General features: G+C 43.3%; 1 protein-coding gene across 2 annotated transcripts in view; it reads left to right on the plus strand.

Moving 5' to 3' along the window:
- MLLT1 (MLLT1 super elongation complex subunit) overlaps positions 1-11,602 on the plus strand; it is a 59,146-nt gene extending 47,544 nt beyond the window's left edge. For both annotated transcript variants that reach the window (XM_073323692.1, XM_073323691.1), the window contains exons 10-12: positions 1,681-1,752; positions 4,518-4,589; positions 6,111-11,602. In XM_073323692.1, the coding sequence (XP_073179793.1) occupies positions 1,681-1,752; positions 4,518-4,589; positions 6,111-6,239 (273 nt within the window). In that variant the 3' untranslated portion in view covers positions 6,240-11,602. The remainder of the gene's footprint in view (positions 1-1,680; positions 1,753-4,517; positions 4,590-6,110) is intronic.
- The last annotated feature ends 1,228 nt before the right edge of the window (positions 11,603-12,830 follow it).

Consider the following 12,830-nt stretch of genomic DNA (forward strand, 5'->3'; position numbering starts at 1 on the left):
GGTCTAAATTAACTATTACCACTCGAAAAAGATCTTGGAGTCCTTTTGGAGAGTTCTCTGAAAACATCCACTCAATGTGCAGCGGCAGTCAAAAAAGCAAACAGAATGTTGGGAATCATTAGGAAAGATAGATAATAAGACAGAAAAAATCATATTGCCTCTATATAAATCCATGGTATGCCCACATCTTGAATATTGTGTGCAGATGTGGTTGCCCATCTCAAAAAAGATATATTGGAATTGGAAAAGGTACAGAAAAGGGCAACAGAAATGATAGGAGTATGGAACAGCTTCCATATGAGGAGAGAGTAATAAGACTGGGACTTTTCAGCTTGGAAGAGATGACGAAGGAGGGATATTATAGAGGTCTAGCAAATCATGACTAGTGTGGAGAAAGTAAACAAGGAAGTCTGGTGGCACCTTAAAGACTAACACATTTATTTGTTGTTTTTGTGGATACAGACTAACACAGCTACCCCTCTGATAAATAAGGAAGTGTTATTTACTCCTCATAACACAAGGAGTAGGGGTCACCAAATGAAATTAATAGGCAGCAGGTTTAAAACAAACGGAAGTATTTCTTCACACAATGTACACTCAACCTGTGGAACTCTTTGCCAGAGGATGTTGTGAAGGCCAAGACTATAAGAGGGTTCAAAAAAGAACTAGATAAATTCATGGAGGATGGGTCCAACAATGGCTATTAGCCAGGATGGGCAGGGATGGTGTCCCTAGCCTCTGTTTGCCAGAAGCTGGGATTGAGCGATGGGGGATGCATTACTTGATGATTACCAGTTCTGTTCATTCCTTCTGGGGCACCTAGCATTGGCCAATGTCGGAAGACAGTATACTGGGCTAGATGGACCTTTGGTCTGACCCAGTACGGCTGTTCTTATGTTCTTAAACAGAGATTAGATGATGACTAAAGAGTGCTTACAATTAGCTGCAGGGCAGAAACACCAAGATGGAAAAGAATTTTTTGGGAGGTCCATTAGAAATAATGTTGTTAAACTAATAAGTGGAAAGTGCATCCTAAACATCAGAAACAGTTTTCTAAGTGAGATCTTTTGAATTGTGGATTGTCAAGGATGGAAGCCCAATCACAAGCCAGTGAAAAATGGGCAAAATGCTAGACATACCCTGTAGGGAACAATTCAGTGCTACTCCTAGGGAATGGCCTACTGACCTACTAGGCCATGACTGCCATCTTTTCCTGGCAGGCTTCTCCATAGCTGGTTAGCAGTGTGAATCAGTTTGCCTCTGCTTGCAGGTGCCAGGAGTGCCATTCGTAAAGGACTTTTTAATTGTAAGCGTAACTTTTTCGTACTATACAGTTCACTTCTTTATCCAGCACTGTGAAAAATAAGAGCTGTCGCTCTGCGTTGCAGAGCTGCTGAGGTTGTGATCATTCCCTTTGCCCAAGTCAATCAAGCCAGCAAGTGTTTCAAGCCTTTTATCAATATTTAGTGACAGAGAAACTTTTCCCCTCTCTGCCTTCAATCCCTACATCATGGTTCTGTCCTTGGTGCTGTGGACTGCCGAAGGCAGCTCTCTCCACAGCTCATCTACTTCACTGCCCATGTCAGCCAGAGGATTTCCTTCCATTGGCAGCCAAACCATTACAGTTCTGCTCTGCCTCAATTATTTTTGGTCACAACCCACTATTTGTTTTCCTCTCAGGCCTCTGGAAGAAAGAGTCCAGAACCTTGCAACAAGCCAGAAAAGATCCTGAAGAAGGGAACATATGACAAGGTACTTTTGCTTAGGGTAGGCATAGCATAGTATTGTGGGATACAGGAGGACATTTCTCCATGAAAACAAGAGCTCAGAAGGAGTACTTGCCCCCCACATTGAAACAATTTTGGCCCATTAAAGGCTTGAACCCTGAAATACTGATGCTAGAAGTACTGACTCAAAATGAGGTGATAGAAATGTTATAAGTGTTTAAGAAATGAACCCCACATCCTTTCCAGTGTTGCCTCTTAGATTAGTTCTCTCTTACTTTGGTCTTTGTCTTCTCTTTGAGGAGCATTGTGGCCACAGGTGACAAGGCAGTTTACAGCTGTTTGATCTTTGCCAGAATGTTAGAATGGCAGTTTGATTATTGTTTCACGCTCTGATTGCTCAGAGCCTTGCACACCTAATTGAGAGCTTTATTTATCTCGGTGGATGCCCCTTCTTTCTCCCCTCTGGGGCAACTTAATCAAGTTTTTTGAACCACACACAGTATTTAACTTACTGAAATGCTAAACATGGCTGATTTCTTCACTGTTCGGAAAGGTCTCAGTAGGAGAACTCTTCCTATGTAGAAATCCTTCAAATGTACATTTAATACTTTCATTTCTGAGCCACACATCATACTACTAAAAATCACAATATGAGGATTACCTATTGGACTGCAAGCCGGTTTCTTTTCTGCTTGAATATTATTCAGCCAGAAGAAAGGCAGTGTTTAAATATTAAAGACAATGTGTGTTTGTGATCTTGCTAGCAGAAGGGTCAGAATACACACTTTCAGTGGTCCGCGTAGTGTTCTGGGTGAGATGCTTGTCCCCAGGTGAAACTTCAGGGTGCTGTGGTAAGGTGTATCTCATGACTGATTTCTTTGCCTTGGTAGGATTGCTTAAATGAGCTCAGTTTTGCTGGTACATGCATGAATAACTCTGGGACAGCTTTACAGGTAAAGAATCTGTCCTCTGATTGAAAGCACTAGACCAGTGGTTCTCAACCTATTTACCATTGTGGGCCGCATCTGCAGCTCTCTGTGCGTTGTGTGGGCCGCATCTACACAATCCACGTATTACCTGTGTATCTACCAAAAAAAAGAAAGGTCGAGTATTTGTCATCTGACAGCAATACGATTCAATGCCTTTCATTTCAATAAAGGCAAATGTCTACCAAGAGCATTTTAAATTAGTAAAATAAGACAAAACATTAACTGTTAAAATGAATTAATTTACTGTATGGGTGGCCTGGCATGGTATATTGCCACCCTCACTTCTGCACTGTTGCTGATAGCGTGGCTGCGGAGCCTGCCTGCAAAGATGGGGAGCCCTGCCTGGTGCGGTGTGCCCCCCCCCGCCAAGGCGGGACTGTCCCCATGCACCCAGCCCCCCTTACCCAGGGACTGCCACCAACCCCTTCCCAGATGGCCCCCCAGCCAGGCAAGGCCCCACCCATCACCCAACCATCCTGGGACTGCCCTCCCCTCCCCTCCCCCCCCCCCAAAACACTGGGCTAGCATACATGCCTGCCCTACAGAGACAGTGCCCTGGCCAAGGCAGAATGCCCCCTGCCCCCAAGGACTGTCCCCTTCTGCATTCAATCCACCGCCCAGGGACTGCCCCCCAGCAATCAATCTCCCCATCCAGGGACTATGTCCCAGTATCTAGCCCCCTATCCAGGGACTGCCCCCAGCCACCAGTTCCCCCACCTAGAGTCTGTACCCCATGTACCAACTATACCCTTGCTCTGCGGCCCTAGTCTGCTATACCCTTGCCCTGTGGCCCCAGCCCCCTGCATGCCATGCCACACCTGCTGGTCTCCTATCTTGGCAGCACATAGCTCTGCCCGCCTGCCTCTGCAGTCCTAATGCTGGGGAGCCTGCTCCAGCTAGGGTCACTGGACCCGCAATCCTGAGGCTTGGAGGTGGGACACTAAGCACCCTGGCCTCCTGCTGATGCCGCTGGGCCTGATCCTGTGCCGTCCCATTTTTGCACGCACACCCCCCCCCTCTCCCCGCTGGCTCTGCGGGTGCCCCTCCCGCCCTACCCTAGTTCTGGCCCTAAAGATGTCACATGGGCCACAGCTGTGCGCTGACTCAGCTGCAGGTTGAGAACCACTGCACTAGAGTGTGCTAACAGAGATTTGCCCTCTTGGCTGGCTTCCCTGAAAGTCTGGTCTAATTCTTAAATTGAAGTGGGTGAGGGTGTAAATGTCCCCGTTTCTTGGATGTAGTATCAGTGAAACTTCCTGGGGAACAATGATTTCAAAAAGTTTCTTCCTCAGTTTGGTTGGAAGCTTCATATGAACACATACTAGTGTCAGTGTATTACTAGAATCCCATCATAGGTGACCACCTACTTGGTATTGTATTTGGGGGCACAGGTGAGCATTTAGCACAGACTGCTCATAGGGCACTAACATGGAAGTTCACCAAGAGACATTCAGCCTGAAATTGGGGGTGCTCTAAGTTCAAAGGTTCAGATCACTTCTCACAAGCCATTTGTTTGGAGGGAGACACCTTGTGGTGCACTATGAAACATACCTGACTGGACCCAACGCAGCTGGATTTCAGTCAGTTTAATTTCCAAGCAGATGAGAGTTGATGAATTAGACTACAGAGGAGGGACTGGAAGGTTTTTTTGCCGGGGGGGGAATGGGAACAAAAAAGTGACAGAAGGCCCTCAAGCAGCTGCCCAAAATCTTCATTGGGGAAGTAACTGCTTTGCTTCCCTGGCAGTACTGGAAACATGCCAGATGTGTTGTTTTATTCCTTTTTACCCTCTCTTTCACAGGCCTACACTGATGAATTGGTGGAGCTTCACAGACGGCTAATGGCGCTGCGGGAGCGCAATGTACTACAGCAGGTAGAGAGTCTGTCGGTTTTGTGTTAAATTACACCCTATATCCTTGTAGCATAGGTAATCTTCTCACATCGCTGGTGTAAGTCAGACCCTTTGTGTTTTAAGTGGTGTTAGGGGGCTTATTCCTTCACCCACTTACTTCCCTGGTTCTTCTCGCATGAACAGAGAGCAACAATACCCAAAGTCCAAAGGTGCAAACAATTCGATGTTTATTGGGGTGAACTTCCAGCAAGCATGATTCCAGTTTCCTTCCTTAGTGTCCCCCTTCCCAGCTCTGACACCACAGAGCCTTACACCTGTGTCCCTGTTCCCATTCCTGCCCTTAGCCAAATGTGATTCCAGTTTCCCCACCCCCATTCCCTGTTCCCATTTCCCCCGTTAGCAAAACATGATTCCAATTTCCCCACCCCCATTCCCTGTTCCCACATCCCCCACCCACTTCCTGACTGACTGCAGACTATATAGTAAAACTTGAGTTCTGCTTAGCTATACCATAACCAATCATTTTCCTGAAATTTAACTAACCAATACTAACATATTGTAACATGATTATGTAACCAATTATATCCCACCACCTTAATTAGTTCACACCCAGCAAAATTAGTTATACAGCAGACAGAAGCAATCACGGAACCAGACAGAGATTATACAGACAAACAATAGGGAAATGGGGACTACAGTGATAGAACAACAAAGAAATGAGGATTTCACATCCCAGCTATTGATAAGTGAGTTCTTGCCAGACAGGATGCTATCAAACTAAGTTTCCTTTTACATCTTCTAGGTACTTCCCTTTCTCTGGAGGCGATAGGCACTATCAGGACAGGATTGTATTCCTCACAGCCCAATAGCACCTTATTTCAATGTGACTAGTTTGGAATGTGAGGATGTGACCGGTTGCTTCCCAGCATATGGCTGCCTCTGTGGCTTAGCCAAAGACCTTAGCCTAAGCACAGGGCCGCAGACTGTCACAGTAGGAGAAGGACCTTACACTGGCAGACAGTGATTTTGATTCTTTCTTTTATATCTCTAACTAGCCAAGTGATAAGAATACACCTAAATTCTTAGCGTATAGGCCTTTACAAACAGGCCTGAATATCTATATCCTAACAAGTGGCACCTGTAATTTTCCATTGCAATGGATGGTTCACCACAAGTGAGTGATCCCTCTTTATTAAAGCAAAAAAGTGTAGAAAGAAGCCAGATACGCGTTGAGTGCTCGTATTGAAAAAGGGTTGAAATATAGTGCACAGGACCCTTCCTACCCGTATTTTGTTCAAGCCATACCCAACTTGGGCTCCTTGGAGCGTCCCGATAATTAAAATGCCTCAGATTTAAGGGGAAATGGTCTGTCAGTGCCTTTTTGTGGCTGGGCACCCATCTCTGCCAGGAGATAGCTTTTAAAGCCCTCTTGTGAGGGTAAGGGAGGGGGTTTAATTGGGCTAAACCGACCCTCCCCTTCCAGTGCACTAGGTATGGCTGTATCTGAGCTCCTCACAAACATCCTTGCTCCTTTCTCTTCAGATTGTAAATCTTATTGAGGAAACTGGGCATTTCAACGTTACCAACACAACCTTTGACTTTGACCTTTTCTCCTTGGATGAAACGACCGTCCGTAAGCTGCAGAGTTATTTGGAAGCAGTGGCAACATGACGCTTAGCCTTGGAAGCGGGCTGCTTTTGAAACCAGAAATCCCATCTCTTGGTACCAGGAAATAAACCCTTGGAACTAGGCCTTTTTACTCTCTCAATTCACCCGAAGCACTGCCTTAGAGAACAGCCATGCTCTGTGAATGCACCCACCGCCTGCTGCACTTTTTCCAAACAAGCACCCGTAGTGCTGAGTCTGTCCTCCCTCACTTCGTACGTACACTCGGGCACAGGTACTGAGCAGAGCAAAAGATGTGCTGCTCCCAGCTACACAAGAGTGTGACCTTGGTTTGGTTTTACTTCAAGAAATTGTGTCTTTCAGAATACATTTTCAGGTATCTCTGAGAGCTGAAGGAATTTGGACAATGCTTTCTTCGCTGGATCCAGGGACCCGACTTGCCCGCAGAGAGACTCAACTGAGTCAGATTTCTCCCAGCTGGGGGAAGAATTGTTCGCGCTGTGTAAGCAAGATTGGCTTTTACAAAGCTAGCCATGTGACTTGCAACAGAGACTGCTTCCCAAAGGGTCCTGTTGGTCTGTTGCAGAGGAAGTGGATAGTTGTTGCTTTTGATCATTTGCAAGTTCTAGAGCGGTTTGGTACAACAGCTTATTGTATGTAATCTGGTCCCTGATCCCTGGAAGGCATTGTTTCATATGCAGAGTGCAGGGCCTTATTCTGTGTTTCAGCTTCTCAGAGAGACAGAGTTTGTGCTCTTTGAAGAGGTTTCCAGAATCTGCTGTCTCCCACTGGGGTTTTGAGACTTCCTGTTGATCCAAGCCCCTAAACAAAGTCTCACTCCTTTCAGTCTGCTTTAACTGTAATAGGACTACAAAACTGTAAGCTGTATATTTTATATATATATATATATATTATATATATGTATGTACTGTATGTATAAGAAGGGCCTAGTTGGGTCTTAAGATTTTAAAGGTGTGTTTTTTCTGTTATGTTTTTTTTAATGGTAATGGCAGGGGAGGGGGGTGGTTAATAATAAGATTTGACTTGTTTGTTTGTTAAAAGGCCTCTTGTGAACAATTTTTAGTGTATGAAAGCTGAACAGCGATCTTCACAGCGTTTTGTGCTCTGGAAGGGACTCACCTGTCTCACTTTCATTCTTCAGTGTTTGAATAACTTTGCCAAAATATGTCATTGGTTCTTGTTCTATGTTCTCAAGGATGAATTTTTCCTATAGTGGCCCCTATAGTAGTGGCTATACTCTGGGAAAACCAAAATAAGGGAGTATTTTAATCCTGGGACACCTCTAGAAAACGAAAAGATCTTGGAACAAGTGAAGTCAGGTTTTTCTCTCACCTGTTCAAAAGATGGCAGGTAATGGCAAACACTAACCCTAGTTCAACTTCCAAATGGAGGTGGGGGAAATACCTGTCATGTCTTCAGAAATAGATTAAACTCTTCTTTCCTAAAGTCACTATTTTTAAAGAAATAATTTTCACTTTTCCAATCAGGTTCTAAGCTTTTGCCAGATGTAAATGGGCTGCTGGCCGAAAGTTGTGGGGAAAGCAACAGTTCAGAATAACCCTGCACAAACGAACAAACCTCTTTAAAAGTTCCATGTGGGAGCTGGATGAGGTATAAAAGATCATTCTAAAGCTTCTCCCATGTGCTGTCCCACTTTTCAATATGAAATTGTAGTCCCTTGTTTTGGATGTTCCCTTTCTTTATCATGGAAATGTTGCAACTAATAGATTAAAGTGGCAATATAATGATAAGCTTGTTTGAGTTGGGTCATGTTGACCCGATTCCTGTTAATTTTGTCTGTTTGTACCATCTGTCACATGTCTTCATAGAAACGTCAAGCTCATGCCAGGTCTATCCCCTGTCATGCTGACGGTGATCTGATCTGTTTTTGTTTTCCTGATGGACATTTCCAAGCCTGGATAGAAACCGTGTACAAGAATGTGCTATGGCAAGGTTAAGAGGATTACCAGGAAAGGATGAGACTACAGTACTATCTCAAGCTCTGCAACTGGATATGGCTGAGTGAAGGAAGTCGCACCAAACTTAGCTTTTTAATGTTCTGCAGATCCCTTGTGCTGTTCAGGGCTTACTGAGTACATTTAAACTATAAGAACAGTCAGTGCTTGTTGAGACTATTTTTGATGGAGGGAGTGAATTCTGTCATGTTGCAACATGTCCAAGCCCACTCCAAAAGTTTTTGGGTGTATGGAAAATGGCTCCAGGTATTCAGAGCCTCCAAATAGCCTTGCTCCAGAGACTCTAGCCAAGGGATGAGTGAGGCCTTCCCCTCCATGTAACAGCAACAGTGTTAACTGAGCTGTTTGTGTGGAAAGTCCCTAAGACTTTCACCTCCTCTCTTCTCCCGAGATCAACTTCCTTCCCTGCTCCCAAATCCCATTTCTAAATCAACTTCACCCCTAGCACCCATACTTACTGTATTGGTCTTGGGACTAAGTAGTTTCCAGATCTGTAGCACAAAGGACTAGAGAGAGGCACACAAACACTTCCCCATCATATTAAAAACAGAACCTTTATCATGATGCTCCCCAGCTGGGCCAAGGAGCAAGAGTCTTGAGGTTGTCCCTGAACATAGCTGTGCCATGTGGAGGTGCCTAGGGCTCCCCCCTGTGGCCACTGCACCGTCTTGTCCCGGATTTTTACTTCACTTGTGAAATTTAACAAGTATTACTATTTCATGGGGAATCTTTTTTTTTTATAAAAGGTATTTTACATATGAATTTTTTAGACTGTTTATAATAATCTGGGAAACCTGAAATGGAAATGTTCCCCCAACAATAGTGTTCTCCGTTGTGTGCGCCTGCTGGTTTGTTTCTCACAAGTACTTTGCTGGTATTTTACCAAATCATTAGTTTTTTTGGGGGCGGTGGTGGTAGGATTGGGGACCACATGAGGAATGACTCTGCAAACAAGGAAAAATTGCTTAAATCATGGACCTCCCAACCTTTGTGTCCCCTTTTAGTTACATTTAAGAAAAGTTCCACTTGTAGGTTCTCTAGTAGGCTGGCTGGTATTCTGAACATGCCATGTACAAGTCTTTGTGGATAAAGTGTTTGTTCTTGTGTCACTCTTGAGAGCCTGGGTGGATAATTGTAAAATAGAAAGGAGATTTTGATACTGATATTACCACTACAAATCTGTACGACGATGCATAGTAACTTGCATTGTTTAAAATAATGCAATTGTCTGACTGTTTTAGCCATAATGATTTTTCCAAGGAAAATGGTCAAAACTCAAGTTTACTCTAAATGTCCTTCAGCTTGGTATTAAGGGCATGTACAAGTAATGATTAACCTGAAGGCTTTCAGAGTAATTGATTTGAGTAATGTGGATGTGAGATCAGGGCACAGCTTTTCTTTTGCCCTTGGTCTTTGTATAAAAGGGCAGAATAGGGGTCAAGAACACTGTCCAGTTGTCTTGGTCTGATCTGTATTAAGCCTTGAGGCTTTCATTACTGGCATTTACTGTAGAAATGGACAAAAGGTTGTGACCAGATCACAGAATGCCAGGTAGGAAGAACATTGGACACAATAGTAGTGTAAAACAGGCTTTGATGTAGTCAGCCTGAATATATGGAAGTGCAATGATTTAGCCACAAGTTCTTATACTGCTCTCCATGGTGGGAGCATCAGAACTCGTAAGGAGCTATGATGCAACAATCTAGGACCAGTTCTTGTCAGAGATCTTTAACTTATTTTGATGGTAAAACATTTAAACTTCCCTTTATGGAGCTTGCCCCATCATATTCTCTGCATGCAGAGACCTGTGTCATTATTGGTTCAGTAAATTTCAAATGTAATGTTGTCCAATGGCCACTGATGGCTTTTCATGCACTATAGCACAGTTGATATACTCAAAAGAAGCTTCCTTGATCATTTCAGGTGCCTGGCACTTGCTAGTTGACATTCTGAAGTGTCAAAACTAGACACAACCATTGTGCACCTTGTAATGGTTCTTACTTTTAAAGATAAATTAAAATCAGATGGGTATTGCTTTCATGAGGCATGAAATAGCCATCAAGAACTAAAGAGATGAGTTTGCACTCCTAAAAGTGTGTAAGTACTTCAGCTTCTAGATTTTTTTAATTGTATTCTCCCTGAAACCCAAGGTATTAAATACCTTGTCATTTGAGGATATGAAAGGTTGTGCTGGGAAATGAGTTCTTCACTCAACTATAAGAAATTCATCTGGCCCCCAAGATTAAAAGAGAGAAGAATAATGTTTGTAATAAGTTACAGGATTGTTTCTGTCCTGAATTTTAAACTTTTTGTTAAATTTGTGGAATTATGGAGGAGTTTTATAGAAAAACGTGAAATAAAGTAAGATGGAAAAGTAAAAATGAAGGGGTATTTTGTTTCTCTTAACTTCATTCCTGACTTGGAAAGGAGATGCTCTGCTAGAAAATGACCTCCTACATTGTAAATCTCTGCTTCAGAAAATGTTTTTCCTGAGAGAAGTAATATGGAAACAGTGGCCTTAGCTTAAACTTGAAATAATCAACTGAATGTGACTCCTGCAACTCTGCTCTTACAGCAGCATCAATAATACTTGGGACAAATATTAACTATTCTAGAGCCTTGTCATCTGCTCCATTAAACTCAGAACAGTAACTACTTGACAAATGGAAAAGGGCACAAGTGCTAAATGTTATCACACTTCTGAGTTAAACTGTTCACCACTCACATGAAACTAATCTTCATCAGTGTGGTGTGTAGTGCAGTCTGACCTGGCCTGTATTGGCCAAAAGGAACAACTTGCTGTTTAGCAGTGTCAGTGAGCACTCTACTGTCCAGGCAGTTTCTGCTTTTAAAAAATGCTTGCTGCTTAGTTTTATGAGAAATGCACGTCTTGTCTGCTCTGGAAGAGGCTCTGGGGCACAGCAACTTGTGATTATGATACTGGGTACCAAGGAAGGGAAATCTAAGTGAGAGGGAAGAGAGTTTAAAATAATTCAGGTTTCAGCTTTTCTTTCACGCGGGTGTTATTTTTGAATGTTATCTAGGAGCCAACAGATTCTCTCCCCCCTCCCCCCCCCATCACTGCAATAAAACTACCTCAGACTTAGGAATTTATGCTCATGGGACCCCGAAAGATGGAAGAATTATCCCAATTTTACATTTGGGAAACTGACTTGTCCAAGGTCAGCTTGTAATCAAAACAGGCCTCCTGAGTTCCCAAGTCAGCATTTTAACTCAGGACTATCTTTGTGCCATCTTCGTTAGAGGCTCAAACACCTTCTCACACTTCCCAGTGTCTTTCAGCAAAAGCAATGAAGTCCAAACTTGATATTTAAGGTAGCAAAACAAGCAGGAAAACTCTCCCAGCCTTTGGCTGCCTTTATACAACACAAAAATGAGATGGAATAAAACTCAATTGTCTTTCCTTTCCAGGTCACCAATTAAAGATCTCACTACACTTTTACCTTGGAAGTTAAAGTATTTGCATGGAATTGAAACTGTATATTGGCAGGTATGGTGGTAGAATTTTATGGCGAACATCTGGAGCTGTTTAGTCTACTGTAAAATCTCTTGTGATCAGTCACGCTAGGACCACTATTTTCTGTGGGGTTAGAATGTTTTCTAATGTGTAAGGATACTGTTTCTGGCTGGAATTATGAGTAGTGTTACTAAAATTCCCTTAACAGGTGTGTTCAAAGGTTTATAAACTTTAGAATACACTGCAGGATTAAGCAATACACATCAGTGTTTATCCCTGCTTCTGCCATATGATACTACCTTTGTCCTCTTCGTTCATGGGCAGTGAACACACCCCCATTAGCAATGCATAATAAGAAAATGAATAATTGCAGGAGGCAACCTGCCCATCAGATTTAACAGCACTGGTAATGGGTTGGTTACAGGGTGGCTGGCTGGCTCACGATCTCAAACAGAATTCTCCATGATGGCAGGACACTCTGCCTATGTCTCTATTCCAGCGGTTCTCAACTTGCAGCCCAATCAGCACACAGATGTGGCCCATGTGACGTCCTCAGGGCCATACAGGTAGAATGTTTGTGTGTATATATAAATAAATATATGTGGCCGTAGCCCACAGTGGTAAATAGCTTGGAACCAGTGATCTAATCTAACGCACCCACTGACTGCAGATTAGTCTGCTGGAGACAGTACAATGCTAAATTAAGACCCAACTTCCTACATTGACTTAACACTACAAATATTTGCAAAAAGAAAAGGAGTACTTGTGGCCCCTTAGAGACTGACCAATTTATTTGAGCATAAGCTTTTGTGAGCTATAGCTCACTTTATTGGATGCATTGAGTGGAAAATACAGTGAGGAGATTTATATATGCACACTGTAAGGAGAGTGATGACTTGAGATGAGCTATTACCAGCAGAGGGGGATGGGGGGGGGGGGGAAGAAAACCCTTTGTACAGATGATCAAGGTGGGCAATTTCCAGCAGTTGACAAGAATGTCTGAGGAAGGGGGGGGAAAATAAACAAGGGGAAATAGTTTTACTTTGTGTAATGACTCAACCACTCCCAGTCTTTATTCAAGCCTAAATTAATTGTATCCAGTTTGCAAATTAATTCCAATTCAGCAGTCTCTCCTTGGAGTCTGTTTCTGAAGTCTTTCTG

This window comes from Lepidochelys kempii, chromosome 25, assembly GCF_965140265.1.
Source record: "Lepidochelys kempii isolate rLepKem1 chromosome 25, rLepKem1.hap2, whole genome shotgun sequence".
Classification (NCBI taxonomy): domain Eukaryota; kingdom Metazoa; phylum Chordata; order Testudines; family Cheloniidae; genus Lepidochelys; species Lepidochelys kempii.